This window comes from Silurus aristotelis (genome assembly GCF_946808225.1).
Source record: "Silurus aristotelis genome assembly, contig: scaffold_189, whole genome shotgun sequence".
Taxonomy (NCBI): Eukaryota; Metazoa; Chordata; class Actinopteri; order Siluriformes; family Siluridae; genus Silurus; species Silurus aristotelis.
The window spans coordinates 1-19,446 of NW_028149164.1; the positions used below are offsets into that span (position 1 = coordinate 1).

At 41.9% G+C, this 19,446-nt stretch overlaps 1 protein-coding gene across 1 annotated transcript; it reads right to left on the minus strand.

Moving 5' to 3' along the window:
* Positions 1–13,920: 13,920 nt before the first annotated feature.
* On the minus strand, positions 13,921–18,949 carry pih1d1 (PIH1 domain containing 1). The gene is made up of 9 exons (XM_083570804.1): positions 18,867–18,949; positions 18,599–18,787; positions 18,203–18,264; positions 17,816–17,897; positions 17,567–17,663; positions 15,584–15,616; positions 15,423–15,501; positions 15,099–15,242; positions 13,921–13,995 (listed from the first exon to the last, which is right to left on the minus strand). The coding sequence occupies exons 2-9, from the start codon at positions 18,633–18,635 to the stop codon at positions 13,960–13,962; spliced, it is 570 nt and encodes a 189-aa protein (XP_083426930.1). The 5' UTR covers positions 18,636–18,787; positions 18,867–18,949; the 3' UTR covers positions 13,921–13,959.
* Between the last annotated feature and the right edge of the window lie 497 nt (positions 18,950–19,446).

A 19,446-nucleotide genomic window follows, 5' to 3' on the forward strand; every position in this document is an offset into this window, starting at 1 on the left:
AGAGAGAGAGAGAGAGAAAAAAAGAGAGAGAGAGAGAGAGAGAGAAAGAGAGAGAGAGAGAGAGAGAGAGAGAAAGAGAGAGAAGGGAGAGAGAGAAGGGAGAGAGAGAGAGAGAAAGAGAGAGAAAAAGAGATGAGAGAGAGAGAGAGAGAAAGAAAGAGAGAGAGAGAGAGAGAGAGAAAGAGAGAGAGAGAGAGTAAATATGAACAGTGTGTTTTTACCTTAGTGAGCTGTAGAGGAAGTTGCTGTAGAACACACACACACACACACACACACTGTGAGACGGTGTAGTGATTGTGGTGAACAGTGAGGGGTTTATATATGCCAGCAGGAGGAGGGCAGTTGGGGCACGAGGCCATGGTGGATTAACACAGCAGCAGGGACAGAAAGATGACCATCGCTGAGGATTACAGAGAGACAGAAGCAGCACCTCTGACCTCATTCTCCAAACACTGCGATTAAACACAGGACAAAACACGGCGACCAAAATAGTGCTGGGGTTTAAGAACAACTGTTTCCAGGAGCCAGATGCTGAATTTCTCCATCAAAGAAATTAAGTGTTTTTTTTATTTAGAAATGAAACTCTGAACCGTTTTAGGTGATTGTGCAGGAGAAGATCTTGGTTTGATGCAGGGATTGAGCTCGCTCTCTAACCGATCAGAAGTTTGGGGGTTTATTTCCTAGAACTGTCGTGGGAAAGCCCTTTCCCCTTTTTTGTTCCAGGGGCACTGTAACAATGCTGATCTATGTGCAGAACAACCCGCTGTGCTGTAGAGATGATCTTCTCTCAGCTGTTCCCATCAGATCATCAGGAGTTGCACCTCGGACTTGGAAGAGGTCTTTACACCAGGTGGCTTTGTGATGTAACTCCACCATTTATATCTGCCTCTGATACTCAGAACACACTAACCTGTTCATTATCAGGGAGTCGAACCCCAGGGTTCCACATCAAAGGCAGAGAGACTAATTGAGACATTAAAGACATTTAGATTCAATATAAGAAATGTAGTCATAATTCCACAGTCTGAAGTTATTTCAGATCATTATCTCATATCTTTTAAAATCTGCCTCAGTCACTGCATCAGTACCTCACCACGTTACCGTGTTAAACACGTTCACGTCAACTACAGCAGCACGTTTTATCGATAATCTTCCAGAGTATTAATATTAATCAGATCTCCGTCTGACGCCGCAGAGCTCGACTGGGCCTCTGAATACCTTGAATTAACGTTCTATTACACTCTAGATGATGGATGTCCTTATTGTTGTATGAAAGTTAAGTCACTGTGCAGTTTGGACTCTGGTGAGATTCACTCTGGCAGCAGAACTAAAAGGGAGAAGCAGAAGGAAACACAGACATGAGGATCTCTGGGATAAGAGACGACCCACCACACCACCATCAACAAACCTGAGTGAACGTGTGAGAGTGAGGAGACGACAGCATCCAAATATCCCAGTTCACCAAACACTCCGTATCCATGATTCCTCCAGATCTGCTCCTTTACCTCACAAACACCTACTGACTAATAAATATGTGTTCAGCCTCGACTTTAACTTGAGTAGTATTTTATAATCAGTGTGAGATGTAATTGGGAGCAGTGTAGATGATTAAAACAGGGATGATGTGGTCATATTTTCTAGATCTAGTGAGGACTCTTGCTGCTGCATTCTGAACTAACTGAAGCTTATTTCTGCACTTACTCCAACACCCAGACAGTAAAGCGTTACAGTAGTCTAATCTAGATGTTACAAAAGCATCAACTAGTTTTTCTGCATCCTGTAACGACATCATATTTCTAATTTTAGCAATATTTCTAAGGTGAAAGAAGGAGATCCTGGTGATATTATTCACGTGAGACTCAAAGGAAAGACTTATATAATAATCAATAATCACACCGAGGTCTCTGACTGCTGTACACACTGAGACAGAAACACCAAGTTATTAAGCATCCACCGCTCTACTGAGGACGCCATTGCTCATCTCCTCCACACCACGATGAGCCACCTGGACCAAAGAAATGGGAATTATGCAAAGATGTTGTTCGTGGACTACAGTTCAGCGTTTAACACCATAATTCCCTCCACACTCACCTCTTAGTTGGAGGTCCTGGGACTCAGCCAGCCGCTGTGTCAATGGATCTCTAACTTCCTGACAGACAGACCACAAGCCGTACGGGTGGGAAAACACACCTCATCCACCCTCACCCTCAGCACTGGCACCCCCCAGGGTTGTGTTCTGAGCCCCCTGCTTTACTCAATGTACACACATGACTGTGTGGCCACATCCAACTCCACCACCATCATCAAGTTTGCTGACGACACTGTTGTGGTGGGTCTGATCTCCAACAACGACGAGACGGCCTACCTACAGGAGGTTAAAAACCTGGACAGATGGTGCCAGGAGAACAACCTTCTCCTGAACGTCAGCAAGACTAAGGAGTTGATCGTGGACTTCAGCACAAAGCGGGAGCGGTCATACCAACCTATAAACATCAGCGGAGTGGAGAGAGTGGACAGTTTCTGGTACCTTGGTGTTAACATCACACAGGATCTGTCTTGGTCCTGTCACACCAACACCCTGGTGAAGAAGGCCCGGCAGCGTCTGTACCATCTGAGACGCTTAAGGGACTTTAAACTACCCTCTCAGGTGCTTAAGACTTTCTACACTTGCACCATTGAGAGCGTCCTGACGGGTAGCATCACTTCATGGTTCGGGAACAGCACCATGCAGGACAGACGAGCCCTCCAGAGGGTGGTGCGTTCAGCTGAACGTACCATCCACACTGAGCTCCCTAACCTGCAGGACATCTATAGCATGCGGTGCAGGACCAGAGCCAGGAAGATTATGAAGGACCTCAGCCATCCCAACAATGGACTCTTTTCTCTGTTGCGTTCAGGAAAAACGCTTCCGCTCCCTGAAAGCGAACACAGAGAGAATGAGGAGGAGCTTCTTCCCGCAGGCCATCCGGTGTTTAAACCAGGAAACACCCAGGATCTAGAACTGGCCCACTCTCTCCATCATCATCACACTTCTCTGTACATATATTCACCTTCGCACCACGTCACTTTAAACATATCTCACCGTTCGCACCACGACACTTTAAACTCTGGACTTGCACAGCACAGTGCACTTTTTATTTTATTCATACCACATGGACTATATTGCACCATATCGCACATGGACACTTTACGGACCTTTACACCACACCATACCCTAACCCTAACCCTAACCCTATTGTTTACATTTTTATTTTGTTTACATTTTTTACTACACATTGTTTACTGTTTATATGTATATTTGTTTCATACATTATCCTTTTATATATCTTTATACCTTATAGTCTTTTATTTTATTTTATCTATTTTTTTTATTTTATTTTAATAGTTTTTCTTATACCTTATACTTATTTATCTGCCTCCTTTTCTTTCCCCCATCCTATTTCCTCATGCCGGACCATCGTATAAAACATTTCACTACATGTCGTACCCTGTATGTATGTGTATGTGATGAATAAAATTTGATTTGATTGATTTGATTTGATTTGATTTGACCATCCAGAGATGCTACAGAATCAGAAAGTTGACTTCTAGCTGCATGTGGTCCTAGTAAAAGTACTTCTGTCTTATCTGAGTTGAGCAGAAGAAAGTTATCAAGCATCCACTGTCTAATGTCCTTTACACACTCCTCAACATTGTTAAGCTGATCTCTCTCATCTGGCTTTGCTGAAATATACAGCTGTGTATCATCAGCATAGCAATGGAAGAGAATCCCATGTTTATGAATAATTTCACCCAGAGGCAGCAGATATAAAGAGAAAATCATTGGGCCTAAGACAGATCCTTGCAGAACACCAAACTTTATCTCAGAGAGTGTGGAGAACTCACCATTTACATCAACAAACTGATAGAGATCAGTCAGATAAGACCGGAGTCAAGAGAGAGCTGTTCCCTTTATTCCAACAACGTTCTCCAGTCCAGCAAGCAGGAGATGATGATCAATGGTGTGAAAAGCTGCACTGAGGTCGAGCAAAACCAGTAAAGAGACAAAACCCTGATCAGAGGCCAATAACAGTCAAGTCAAGTCAAGTCAAGTTTATTTGTATAGCGCTTTTCACAACAGACATTGTCTCAAAGCAGCTTTACAGAAAACAACAGTGAAGGTGAATGGTGTGCGTTTGTCCCTGATGAGCAGCCGTGGCGACAGTGGCAAGGAAAAACTCCCTTAGATGATATGAGGAAGAAACCTTGAGAGGAACCAGACTCAAAGGGGAACCCATCCTCATATGGGTGACATCAAAAGTTTGGTCATAAATCTTTCAACAATACAGAACAATTTGTGATCATCATAGATCCAGCATCAGCTTCTCCATGCCAGGGCCTTTAAACACTCGGCATCTACTTCTCCATGATCATCCATAGGTCCATAATCTTCACGAGGTGGGACGTGACTGGAGCTGGCCAAACCTCAGGATGCCTCGGGATGGGGAGAGAAAGAGAAGCAGTGGAGAGGAATTAGCGTAGCTGCTGTTCATGATATTAACAGCACAAGTTGATAATGTGCATGTGATCAGATGTTCTGGAGCACAAGGTTGTGATGTGATGTGTGTGATGTGTGTTATGTGTAGGCTTTGCTAAAAAGATATGTTTTTAATCTGCACTTAAACTGGGAGAGTGTATCTGAACCCCGAACACTGTCAGGAAGACTATTCCAGAGTTTAGGAGCTAAATGTGAAAATGCTCTACCGCCTTTAGTGGACTTTGCTATTCTAGGAACTACTAGAAGCCCAGAGTTTTGAGATCTCAGGGAGCGTGACGGATTGTAGCGTGTTAAAAGACTGGAGAGATACATGGGAGCCAAACCATTTAGTGCTTTATAAGTGAGTAGCAGTAGTTTGTAGTCTATTCGAAACTTAATAGGAAGCCAATGTAGGGACGATAAGATTGGGGTTATATGATCGTGTTTTCTTGACCTAGTAAGAACTCTTGCTGCCGCATTCTGAACTAACTGAAGCTTGTTTATTAATGATGCAGGACATCCACCTAGTAATGCATTACAGTAGTCTATTCTAGAGGTCATAAACGCATGGACGAGCTTCTCTGCATCAGATATAGATAACATATTTCTTAGCTTAGAAATATTTCTAAGGTGAAAGAAGGCTGTTTTTGTAACTTGATTGATGTGATTTTTGAAAGATAAGTTGCTGTCTAAAATAACTCCCAGGTCTTTTACTGTTGAACTAGTAGTTACAGAACAACCGTCTAAATGCAGGCTGAGATGCTGGAGCTTCTGTGTACTATTTTTTGGGCCGATGAGCAAAATCTCAGTTTTATCAGGATTTAATAGCAGAAAGTTATGGGTCATCCAATCTCTTATTTCTTCAACACACTCAGTTATGCGAGCTAATTGAGCTGTATCGCCTGGTTTGGATGAAATATATAGCTGGGTATCATCAGCATAACAATGGAAGCTAATTCCATGCCTTCTAATAATATTTCCTAATGGAAGCATGTATATTGTAAAAAGCAGGGGTCCCAGAACTGACCCTTGTGGCACGCCATAATTTACTAGCATTATCCTGGATAGCTCTCCATTTAAATATACAAAATGGTAACGATTGGACAGGTAGGATTTAAACCAGCTTAATGCCTGTCCCTGAATACCGATGTAATTCTGTAAGCGATTGAGGAGAAGATCATGATCTATAGTGTCGAACGCAGCACTAAGATCTAGTAAAACTAATAGGGAGATGTAGCCTTGGTCTGAAGCTAAAAACAGGTCGTTAGTGATTTTAACTAGAGCAGTTTCTGTGCTATGATGGGGCCTAAAACCTGACTGAAACTCTTCAAAGATATTGTTCTCCTGCAAGTGGTTACATAACTGGGCAGCGACAATCTTTTCTAAAATCTTAGACATAAATGGGAGATTTGAAATTGGTCTGTAATTCGATAGCGTGCTTGGATCCAGATTAGGTTTTTTAATGAGGGGCTTAATAACTGCTAACTTGAGGGATTTAGGGACATGACCTAACGATAGTGAGGAGTTAATAATATTGAGAAGAGGCTCACCAGCTGTATATAACACTTCCTTCAGTAGTTTAGTGGGAATTGGATCTAACTGACATGTTGTTGATTTAGCTTTCATAATAGCATCATACAGCTCTTCCTGTCCTATACATGTAAAACAGTGTAGTTGTGGGGTTGTAAGTACGATTGTGTCGGGAGATGCTGTCAGAGGTTGAACTGCCACAATTGTTTTTCGAATGTTATCTATTTTTTCAGTGAAGAAATTCATAAAGTCTTCACTACTAAACTGTGATGGAACACATTTTTCAGATCCCTGATTTGTTGTTAATTTAGCGACTGTACTGAAAAGGAACCTGGGATTGTTTTTGTTATTTTCTATGAGTTTGCTCAGGTGTTTAGCTCTAGCAGCTTTTAGCGCCTGTCTGTAGCTAAGCATACTGTCTTTATACGCAATTCTAAATACCTCCAATTTAGTTTTCCTCCATTTTCTCTCCAGATTACGTGTTGTTCTCTTTAGGGCATGCGTATGACTATTATACCAAGGTGCAGGTGCTTGTTCTCGAACCTTTTTTAACCGGATGGGGGCAACAGTGTCTAAAGTGCTAGTGAGGATAAGGTCTATGTTGTTCGCCATCTCATCAAGATGATCAGCAGTTATGGGTTTAATGTGAAACTGAGATAAATCAGGCAGGTTATTTATGAATCTGTCCTTAGTGGTTGGAATAATAGTCCTACCAAGTCGATACTGTGGTGAAACACGGTTAATCTGCTCTACCGGTAGTGTGTACAGTAGGAGATAATGGTCTGTGATGTCATCACTCTGGGGTAAAATATCGATATCAGTGACGTCTGCTCCGTGGGATATTATTAAGTCTAGTGTGTGGTTAAAACGGTGGGTTGGTCTGGTGACGTTTTGTTTAACTCCAAAAGAGTTTAGTAAATCGACAAATGATAATCCTAGGGCATCGTTTTCATCATCTACATGAATATTAAAATCTCCTACAAGCAGCACTTTATCAAAGCTGATCAAGAGGTCTGAGAGAAAACAAGCAAACTCATGAAGAAAATCAGCGTAGGGTCCTGGGGGTCTGTACACGGTGACCAGAGCGAGTTTTCTATGCATGTCTGAAAGTGCAATTTTAAGAACGAGCACTTCAAATGATTTAAAGCTGAATCCTAATCTCTGACTAACATTAAGAGAAGCACTATAAATGGTTCCTACACCCCCCCCACGACCAGTCTGACGGGGCTCATGCTTATAAACATATCCTGACGGTGTCGACTCGTTTAGACCCATATAATCACCTGGTTTAATCCAGGTCTCAGTGAGACAGAGTGCTGAGAGATTATTATCTGTGATCATCTCATTTACAATCAGTGCTTTGGGTGCAAGTGATCTAATGTTTAAAAGACCGAACTTTAGAACTTTGTTGTGTTTGTTTATCTGGCATTTTTCAGTTTTAACTGCAATAAGATTATTTCTGGATCTTGTGTATGTAATTCTTGGTTTTACTACCCGAGGAATAGATATGGTTTCTATAAACTGGGCTGTGTGTGAACTTGTAACTATTTGGTCTGTTGTATGCGTGTTCTTATAGTTGAAGATTTCTTGATGTCTTACCAGTCAGATGGTGTGTAGTATCCTAGAGATGTTATCTGATAGCACTGCTGCTCCAACTCTGCTGGGGTGCAGGCCATCAGGGCGGAAGAACCTAGGACGCTCCCAGAAACAGTTCCAGTTATTAACAAAGAGAAGTTTATGTTCTCGACACCATGACTGTAACCATTCATTTAGTGCATGGAGTCTACTAAACTTCTCAGCCCCTCGCTGGTAAGTGGGAAGAGGTCCTGACACAATGATCCTCGTTGTGGGTGATGTGCTGCGTACCGTCTCCACCAGGATCCTGAAGTCCCTCTTTAAGATCTCCGTTTGCCGCAGCCTGGTGTCGTTTGATCCGGCATGGAGAACAACAGTCATTTAGCACCTTAACTAGCGCCGTCTCTGTGCTATGATGAGGCCGAAATCCTGACTGATACATTTCATAAATGTTGTTAGATCAGTAGATGTGAGCAGAACTGCTGTGCTACAACCTTTTCTAGAATCTTGGAGATAAAGAGGAGGTTTGATATTGGTCTGTAGTTGGACAGCTGACAGGGTGAAGGTCAGGTTTCTTAATTAGGGGGTTGATACTGCAGTTTGAAGGATTTTGGTACAAAACCAGTGCTAATGGAAGAGTTTATTATTTTAAAACAGGTTCAATTTCCTCTGGAATGATCTGTTTGAGGAAACTTGTAGGCGAGGGATCGAGAATGCAGGTTGATGATTTTAATGAGGAAATAAATGAAATGAAGTCGTTCTCATGAATAGGAGTAAAACTTTGTAATTGATGGTCTGTTATAATGACACTGCTGTCTACAGGGTTATTTATAAAATAGTTTGGATTTATTTTAATCCTCTGGATTTCTTGCCTGATGTTTTCAACTTTATTATTATTAAAAAAGTTGATGAAATCATTACTACCTATTGATGGTGTGCATGTGAGGCAGTGCTTTTATTTCCTGTTAATTTTGCTGCAGTACAGAATAAAAATCTAGGATTCTGCTTGTTATTTTCTATGAGGGTGGAGAAATATGCTGATCAGCAGCACTAAGAGATTTTCTAGAACTCAGGAGATTCTCCTTCCATGCTATTTAAAATACTGTTTGACGTCATTTACGTTCTAATTTCCGAGTGGTCTGTTTTAAGGTGTGTGTATGATCATTATACCACTGTGCTGATTTTTAATCCGTGATCATTTTGGTCTTAAGTGGAGCTCCATCATCTAGAGTGTAATAGAACGTTGACTCGAGGTGTTCAGAGGCCCAGTCGAGCTCTGCGGGGTCAGATGGAGATATAATTAATATCAATACTCTGAAAAATTATTAATAAAACTCGCTGCTGTAGTTCATGTGAATGTGTTTAACACGGTAACGTGGTGAGGTACTGATGCAGTGACTGAGGCAGATTTTAAAAGAGATGAGATAATGATCTGAAATAAATTCAGACTGTGAAATTATGATGATTTCTGTGATGTGACTCCGCCTCCTCTGCCATTTATACGGGGTTGGTGTATGTAACTATACCCAGGAGGACTCGCTTCATTTAATGCTACATATTCATTCTGTTTAATCCACGTTTCTGTCAAACACATTATATTAAACTCCTGGTCGGTAGTAATTATTGTTTATAGTCAGCGCTTTTGACGTGAGAGATCTAATATTTAACAATCCTATCTTTAGATCAGAGGTGCTGCTGTGCGTTCAGTTTTATTTAATTTACTGTTAATCAGGTTACTAAAACAGACTTTCTGAGAATTCCTACATTTTGTTTTCGCTCGGGGGACAGACACAGTCTCAATATGGTAACAATGAAAACTAATCACTGTACAGAAGGGAAATTGGAGTCCACATGACAGACGTTTCTTCTGCAGTGTAAATAAAACTCCACATGTACATCTTTGGTTTTCTCTCCTCGTGTCTGTTTCATCTGAACATATAATCTCTAAATTATAATGATATAAACCATAAAAGGCCCTAACTCACATCTTACACAAATTAAAGGATCTACTGCTGCAGTCTTGAGTCCAGATTTCACAGCACACCTTCAACGGTCCTGTGGAGACCAGGCCTGGACGTGGAGAAACTGCACTAGATCACACAGGTGGGCTGCATGGAGCAACTGCTCGCTGTTTAATGACACATTCAGCCCGAAGAGGAGGGTTCTTTTCTCTGTCCGATTCCTTTCAAGGGTTCTTCTTCATGTGGTCTCTGGATCAGGGTATGGGTCAGGATCAGGTTCTGGATCAGGAAAGCCCAAAGTTCTGGACAGAGGTGATGCAGCAGTGCTTCTACAGCAGAAAGTGTTTTGTTTAAAAGACATAGATCAATGAACACCTTCTTAAGCTCACACTGTGCAATTATAAGGAAGATGCAGATGATTCCAGTTCTGCTTCATAGGAACCGAAAGACTTCACTCCAACTGGGTGAGAACTTACAGGTCTTTTATTTTTAAACATCTCATTAACCAGCATCCAGACCATCTGCTCGGGGAGAGTAATGAGTGAGAGAACCACCAGGAGGAGTAAAGAGAGAAAGAGCCGTTCTCTTCTCTGGAAATAAGGAAAAAGGACACACACACACACACACACACCCCACAGAGTTCTGTTCTTCGTCCTGTTCCTACACATACAGATGATTAAATGAATTTCATGCAGAAAGACCAACAGTGATCTTATAAATGACCTGTTATTGGCCTCTGATCAGGGTTTTGTCTCCTTACTTGTTTTGCTCGACCTTAGTGCAGCTTTTCACACCATTGATCACACTTTACTACTTGCTAGACTTGAGAACATTGTTGGAATAAAGGGAACAGCTCTCTCTTGGCTCAGGTCTTATTTGACTGATCGCTATCAGTTTGTTGATGTAAATGTTGAGTTCTCCACACTCTATGAGGTAAAGTTTGGTGTTCCTAAAGGATCTGTCTTAGGCCCACTGCTTTTCTCTTTATATATGTTGCCTCTTGGTGAAATCATTCATAAACATGGGATTCGCTTCCATTGCTATGCTGATGATACACAGCTGTATACAGTGGGTACGAAAAGTATTCAGACCCCCTTACATTTTTCACTCTTTGTTATATTGCAGCCATTTGCTAAAATCATTTAAGTTCATTCTTCTTCCTCATGAATGTACACACAGCTCCCCATATTGACAGAAAAACACAGAATTGTTGACATTGTTGCAGATTTATTAAAAAAGAAAAACTGAAATATCACATGGTCCTAAGTATTCAGACCCTTTACTGTGACACTCATATATTTAACTCAGGTGCTCTCCATTTCTTCTGATCATCCTTGAGATGGTTCTACACCTTCATTTGAGTCCAGCTGTGTTTGATTATACTGATTGGACTTGATTAGGAAAGCCACACACCTGTCTATATAAGACCTTCCAGATCACAATGCATGTCAGAGCAAATGAGAATCATGAGGTCAAAGGAACTGCCTGAAGAGCTCAGAGACAGAATTGTGGCAAGGCACAGATCTGGCCAAGGTTACAAAAAGATTCCTGCTGCACTTAAGGTTCCTAAGAGCACAGTGGCCTCCATAATCCTCAAATGGAAGACGTTTGGGACGACCAGAACCCTTCCTAGAGCTGGCCGTCCGGCCAAACTAAGCTATCGGGGGAGAAGAGCCTTGGTGAGAGAGGTAAAGAAGAACCTAAAGATCACTGTGGCTGAGCTCCAGAGATGCAGTCAGGAGATGGGAGAAAGTTGTAGAAAGTCAACCATTACTGCAGCCCTCCACCAGTCGGGGCTTTATGGCAGAGTGGCCCGACGGAAGCCTCTCCTCAGTGTAAGACACATGAAAGCCCGCATGGAGTTTGCTAAAAAACACCTGAAGGACTCCAAGATGGTAAGAAATAAGATTCTCTGGTCTGATGAGACCAAAATAGAACTTTTTGGCCTTAATTCTAAGCGGTATGTGTGGAGAAAACCAGGCACTGCTAATCACCTGTCCAAAACAGTCCCAACAGTGAAGCATGGTGCTGGCAGCATCATGCTGTGGGGGTGTTTTTCAGCTGCAGGGACAGGACGACTGGTTGCCATCGAGGGAAAGATGAATGCGGCCAAGTACAGGGATACCCTGGATAAAAACCTTCTCCAGAGTGCTCTGGACCTCAGACTGGGCTGAAGGTTTACCTTCCAACAAGACAATGACCCTAAGCACACAGCTAAAATAACAAAGGAGTGGCTTTACAACACCTCCGTGACTGTTCTTGAATGGCCCAGCCAGAGCCCTGACTTAAACCCAATTGAGCATCTCTGGAGAGACCTAAAAATGGCTGTCCACCAACGTTTACCATCCAACCTGACAGAACTGGAGAGGATCTGCAAGGAGGAATGGCAGAGGATCCCCAAATCCAGGTGTGAAAGACTTGTTGCATCTTTCCCAAAAAGACTCTTGGCTGTATTAGATCAAAAGGGGGCTTCTACTAAATACTGAGCAAAGGGTCTGAATACTTAGGACCATGTGATATTTCAGTTTTTCTTTTTTAATAAATCTGCAACAATGTCAACAATTCTGTGTTTTTCTGTCAGTATGGGGAGCTGTGTGTACATTAATGAGGAAGAAGAATGAACTTAAATGATTTTAGCAAATGGCTGCAATATAACAAAGAGTGAAAAATTTAAGGGGGTCTGAATACTTTCCGTACCCACTGTAATTCAGCAAAGCCAGATGAGAGAGATCAGCTTAACAATGTTGAGGAGTGTGTAAAGGACATTAGACAGTGGATGCTTGATAACTTTTTTCTGCTCAACTCAGATAAGATGGAAGTACTTTTACTAGGACCACATGCAGCTAGAAGTCAACTTTCTGATTCTGTAGCATCTCTGGATGGTGTTTCTGTCTCAGTGTGTACAGCAGTCAAAGACCTCGGTGTGATTATTGACCCGAGTCTTTCCTTTGAGGCTCACGTGAATATTATCACCAGGATCTCCTTCTTTCACCTTAGAAATATTGCTAAAATTAGAAATATGATGTTGTTACAGGATGCAGAAAAACTAGTAGATGTTTTTGTAACATCTAGATTAGACTACTGTAACGCTTTACTGTCTGGGTGTTGGAGTAAGTGCAGAAATAAGCTTCAGTTAGTTCAGAATGCAGCAGCAAGAGTCCTCACTAGATCTAGAAAATATGATCACATCAGCCCTGTTTTAATCATCTACACTGCTCCCAATTACATCTCACACTGATTATAAAATACTACTACTGACGTATAAAGCACTTAACGCTCTCGCACCACCGTATCTGAGTGAACTTCTGTACCAGGATGATCCTCCACACCTACTTAGATCAAAAGGTGCAGGCTATTTGTTGGTACCTCAAATAATGAAGACTACAGCAGGGGGCAGATGTTTCTCTTATAAACCCCACAGTTATGGAACAACCTTCCAATCAGTGTTCGGGACTCAGACACAGTCTCAGTGTTCAAGTCGAGGTTGAAAACGTATTTATTCAGTCAAGCCTTTGATCAGTAGATTTTTCTTAGGTAAAGGCTCAGATCTGGAGGGATCATGGATATGGAGTGTTTGGTGAACTGGGATATTTGGATGCTGTCGTCTCCTCACATTCACACGTTCACTCAGGTTTTTGATGGTGGTGTGGTGGGTCGTCTCTTATCCCAGAGATCCTAATGCCTGTGTTTCCTTCTGCTTCTCCCTTTTAGTTCTGCTGCCAGAGTGAATCTCACCAGAGTCCAAACTGCACAGTGACTTAACTTTCATACACCAATAGGGACACTTAATAATCAATCAATCAATCAATCAATCAATCAATCTCTCTCTCTCTCTCTCGCTCGCTCTCTCTCGCTCGGCTCCTGAGGCTCCAGTGACCACTGTTCCTGCCCCTCTCCCCTCCATGGATCTTCACACTTCTGTGCAGCTTGGGACGGTCTCTCATCAACACCTTGGGTGGTTCCATGTAATTCCGGAGTAGAACGGGAGCTTTGAGGATGGATTGGACTGTAGTTGGTGTTGGCGGTCTGCTGCACTGACTCAGGATACAGTTAGCTTCTGATCATCATCACTGCACCTCGCAACATTGTATATCTGCTTCAAATGGACATTTGGTGCAACCCAGATGAGGATGGGTTCCCTCTTGAGTCTGGTTCCTCTCAAGGTTTGTTCCTTATGCCATCTCTGGGAGTTTTTCCTTGCCACAGTCGCTCATCAGAGACAAACTTACTTACAAAGAACATATTTACGTTTAATCACCACATAATCTGTGTAAAGCTGCTTTGAGACAATGTTCATTGTTAAAAGCGCAATACAAATAAAAATAAAAATGAATTGAATAAATAGAGCTGTTTATTAGCAGTAAATGCTCCTGTTTATCAGGATGAGGTGATGGGCATGACCACTGTGAGAACCTGAAACACACAAACACACACACACACACACACACACACACACACACACACACACACACACCATTATTTTACCCATTCGTCTACTTCCACTATCACACTGTACATTATTCACATAACAACCAGAGTTTGTGTACACATAGTGTGTGTGTGTGTGTGTATAATGTGTGTAGTGCGTATATGTCTGTGTCTCTCTCACACTCACACACACACACACACAAAAAAATCTTCTTTCAGCTTCTCCCATTAGGGGTCTCCACAGCAGATCATTCGTCTCCATCCCCCCTGTCCTCTACATCTGCCTCTTTCACACCATCTACCTGCATGTCTTCCCTCACCACATCCATAAACCTCCTCCTTGGTCTTCCTCTTTTCCTCCTTCCTGGTGTCTCCATCCTCAGCATTCTCCTACTGATATACCCCATGTCCCTCCTCTGCACATGTCCAAACCATCTCAATCTCACCTCCCTCACCTTGTGTCCAAAACGTCCTACATGCGCTGTCCCTCTAATAAACTCATTTCTAATCCTGTCCATCGTCGTCACTCCCAACGAACATCTCAACATCTTCAGCTCTGCTACCTCCAGCTCCACCTCCTGTCTTTTACTCAATGCCACTGTCTCTAATCCATACAACATCTCAGGTCTCACCACAGTCCTATAAACTTTCCCTTTCACTCTTACAGATACTCTTCTATCAAAAATCACTCCTGCTATCACTCTTCTCCACCCACTCCACCCTGCCTGCACTCTTTTCTTCACTTCTCTAACACACACTACATTACTTTACACTGTTGACCCCAGGTACCTGAACTCCTCCACCTTTTCTCCCTGCCTAAATATAATATCTGTAATCTGTTCTTTTTTTCTGACTCTCACTCCACCTGTCTCTCCTCCTCCTGTCTCAGTCTCGTCTCCCCTTCATGTGTGTGAGACAAAATGTGTAAAAAGTGTATAGTGTGTGTGTGGGGGGGGAATAGAATATCCTTTATTTGTCAAATATACCGGGGTTTGAACCTCCGACCTTCTAATCATTATCCCAGTGGCTCAACCACTGAGCTACCACTCACGTGTGTGTGTGTGTGTGTGTGTGTGTGTGTGTGTTACCTGTGTATCAGTGTTGTACTGAGCACTGCTGTTCCCCTGATTGATGAGAAATGGGAGAAAAATATCAAGGTGGAAGAGAGAGGGGCGAGCGTTTAACACTAACCGATCCTCTCCTACATCCAGCAGCAACGAGCGAACAGACACCTGAGAGATGGAGAGGAGATGAGACAGGAAGTGAGAAGGAGAGACAGGTAGAGTGAGAGTCAGAAAAAAGGACAGTCAGACAGGAATTATAGTCAGATATCTTGTTTCAAGTGTTTGTGTATGTATGTGTTTGTGTGTGTGTGTGTGTGTGTGTGTGAGAGAGAGACTGCAGTCACTAACCACACCAGGCAGCTGTATCTCCGCAATCAAATACTGTTTCTGACCAACAGGAGGCTCCACCAACAAACAGACCTGAGGCCTGACAAAAAAACAGCACATTTTACTGTTCAATTGCCCCACACACACACACACACACACACACAATTATCGATAAAGCTCACCTCCTTACTCTGGCCAGCTGTGACGGAGTCTCCCTGTGCAGACACACACATACAGTAATAATTTAATAAGTGAGAACAGAAAATCAGTAGTTACTGAGTAACAACAGTCCAGTATAGTGAGTGTACAGTTCTAAAGCACAGTGAAAACAGGCCACTAAAACACACACACACGCACACACACACACACGCCTTCCTTGTTAAATTATTGTTATTATACTTTTATTATTTATTTATTCTGCAAAAGATTATCACACACAAGAAAACTATAAGGAATTGTTTTTTTTCACCCCTCAGTGTAGGTGTGAATAGCAGGATTACGGGACAGTCTCACGTGAATAATATCACCAGCATCTCCTTCTTTCACCTTAGAAATATTGCTAAAATTAGAAATATGATGTCGTTACAGGATGCAGAAAAACTAGTTGATGCTTTTGTAACAGCTAGATTAGACTACTGTAACGCTTTAAATCAGTGTTGGGACTCACACAGTCTCAGTGTTCAAGTCGAGGCTGAACACATATTTATTTAGTGGAGTCTTTAGTCAGTAGGTGTTTGTGAGGTAAAGGAGCAGATCTGGAGGGATCATGGATATGGAGTGTTTGGTGAACTGGGATATTTGGATGCTGTCGTCTCCTCACTCTCACACGTTCACTCAGGTTTGTTGATGGTGGTGTGGTGGGTCGTCTCTTATCCCAGAGATCCTCATGCCTGTGTTTCCTTCTGCTTCTCCCTTTTAGTTCTGCTGCTACAGTGAGTCTTGTTCCTACTTTCACCCTGATCACAGTGTCTTTACCTTTTATACAACAATAAGGAGACTAAAAAGCACTATACAAATAAGATTGAAATTGATTGGCTGGAAGGAGTTCAGGTGTGAATAGTGGATGGTCACAAACTAATTCTGTAGTAGTCAAGTGAAGTTTATTTCTATTGTGCTTTTCACAACAGACATTGTCTCAAAGCAGCAAAAACATTTAAATAACCCAGAAAATGTTTTATATTTTAAAATATTTAAAGTAGATTTATTCAGCTTTGATGCTGCTCTGCAAACTCTTCACTCTGGGTCCAACTCAACCCAATCAACACTCGGCTGGATTAAATGAGGTGATTGTGGAGGCCAGGTGATCTGGTGTAGATCTCCATCAGTCTCCTGCTTGTACAAATAGCTCTTACAGAACCTAGAGGCGTGTTTGGAATCGTTGTTCTGCTGGAAAACTATTGATGATCCCACTAAGTGTAAACCAGATATGATGGCTGCATGTGGCTGCAGAATGTGGTGGTGGCCATGGATGGATCTTCTCTCTTTCTTTAACTGAGTGTTTCTTGCCATAATATGGATTTGTACAATAACTGTAGCAGCACTAATAGTGATATTGACTCTGTACTCACACTTTCCTCTGCACAACACAGTTGCTCTCAACTGATGCTCTAAAGGACATTAAGAAAGTAAGATATTTTTAAAAATGAACTCTTGATAAGACACACCTGTGACCTGAAACCCATTCCAGGTGACGGCCTCATGAATCTGAAAGAACGCCACGAGTTTGCCGAGCAGCATTAAAGCTACATGGAGACCATGTAAAATATAAAACATTCTGGGGTCTTTACCATGTTTTTGTTTACTACAGAATTCCACATGTTCCACTATGTTCTTTCATAGTTTGGATTCTTCACTGTAAATGTACAAAGTTATTAAGTGTGTCGAAATGGTTGGCTGGTAGTGTATGTATGTAAAATCAGTTTGATTTGCTTTCTGAATTAACTGTGAGTGTGTGTGTGAGTCTCTCTCTCTCTCTCTCTCTCTCTGACTCTCTTTCTCTGTCTCTCTCTTTCTCTGTCTCTCTCTCTCTCTTTCAGCAGAATTGTAGCTGTAGCCATAAATTGAACAAGGAGAATTAAGTGTAAAATAATGATACGGGATTAGTCTTACAGATCAGTTATTTTAGAGGAGAGAGAAAGATATATAGGTATATAACAGAGACGTACTTTGAGCTGATCTCCTGAATGGCTGGTTTGCTCTTCATGTGAATGTTCTGCTCCATTAAAGAACCCATGAATTTCCTGTTTTTCAAAATCTTTACGTCTGAAAGGTAATAAAATGAGAAACAACAAGATCAGCATCATAGAGCAGAATGAACAGCACTGGAGTCAGTAGGGGCTGTGTGTGTGTGTGTGTGTGTGTGTGTGTGTGTGTGTGTGTGTGTGTGTGTGTGTGTGAGATAGAGAGTGTGAGACCTCGGTGTAACTGCAGATTGTATTTATTCTCCAGTCCCTCCAGTGACACTGCGATCACAAACTGCTGGAATAACGCGTCCTTCTGTACCACACACACACACACACACACACACACACACACACACACACACACACACACACACACACAGTATTCTTTTTATTATTAAGAAATTTAATAATTAACTTATAATTTATAATCCAGTCTCCACCGACTTGTTCATCAGGGACAAACTTACACTTAAAAAAGAACATTAATTTTTATCTCCACATTTTCTGTGTAAAGCTACTCTGAGACAGTGTTCATTATTAAAATCACAACACAAACATGTAATTAATTAAATTATTCTTATTATAAGGACACACACACACACACACACACACACACACCTGACATTTCTGGAAGAACTCCTCGTTAATGACGACATCATAAACTGTGCAATGGTTTGAACCTAAAGAGGAGAGCACACACACACACACACACACACACACACACACGCGCACAGATGAAGTAAAGGTGTGGGTGAAGTTGAAGAGGTGAAGGTGAGTGAGGAGGGTGAGGGGAGGTTGAAGTTGAAGAGGTGAAGGGGTGAGGGTGTGAAGGTGAGGAGGTGAAGATGAGGGGGTAAGAAGGTGAAGGTGTAAAGTTAAGGAGCTGAGAGGGTAAGAAGGAGATAAAGAAGAACATGGTAGGAGGACATTTCTAATTAAAGCAGTAATGTGATGAACTCAGCTTAGACACTGAGGAGAGGAACAGGAAGTTGTTAAGGAAAGAGAAACACTTACTGTTGTCCATTTCAGTGTGAGCCTCGCCAAGACTCATGGGAACTTTATATCCTGTAGGATCATCGGACTCCAAAAGCTCCACCAGTGCATCATGGGAAATGGGTGGAGGGGGTGGGACTTCAGCTGACTGACAGATATTCACAAACACTTTGTGCTGATCCGGTAGAGAGAAGGTCTTTACACACTGACCTGAGGAACATCAAAACATTAACATCAAACCCTCCAACAAAACACACACACACACACACACACTCTCGCGCACACAAACCTGGCTGTGGTTGAATTACTTTGGAGGGCAGGTTCTTGTTGCTTTGTGTTTTCCCAACAGTCTATAAAAAAACAAAAAAAAAACCCCACATCTGTTCATTAAACACCAACATTTTAATGAACATGTTTCTAATCCCAGACAGGTTTGTCTGTCTGCAGTAGTCTAGACCTTTCACCATCCTAAAACATGTGGTGCATAATTAAATGAAAAACAGTTTCAAATTCAGTTTAAACATTTGAGGTTTTCTCTACGTTCTATTGTGAATTTGCACAGTAACAACTTTCGGGAATTTTAATCGAATATTTTATATATATATAGTATGTGTGAGCGTGTGTGTGTGTGTAAGCGTGTTTGTGTGAGCGTGTGTGTTTGTGTGAGGGAAAGATTGTGGGATTGTGTGTGTTTGTGCAAGTGAGAGATAAAAAACTAAATTCTTTTCATTCCTGTGGTGCAGAAAGTGAAACACTTCCCACTGACTCTGATAAACTCTGACATACAAAACAACACAAATGTGCTCATGCGCACTTCTGTGTGTGTGTGTGTGTGTGTGAGATTGGGTGAGAGAGTGAGAGAGTTGTTT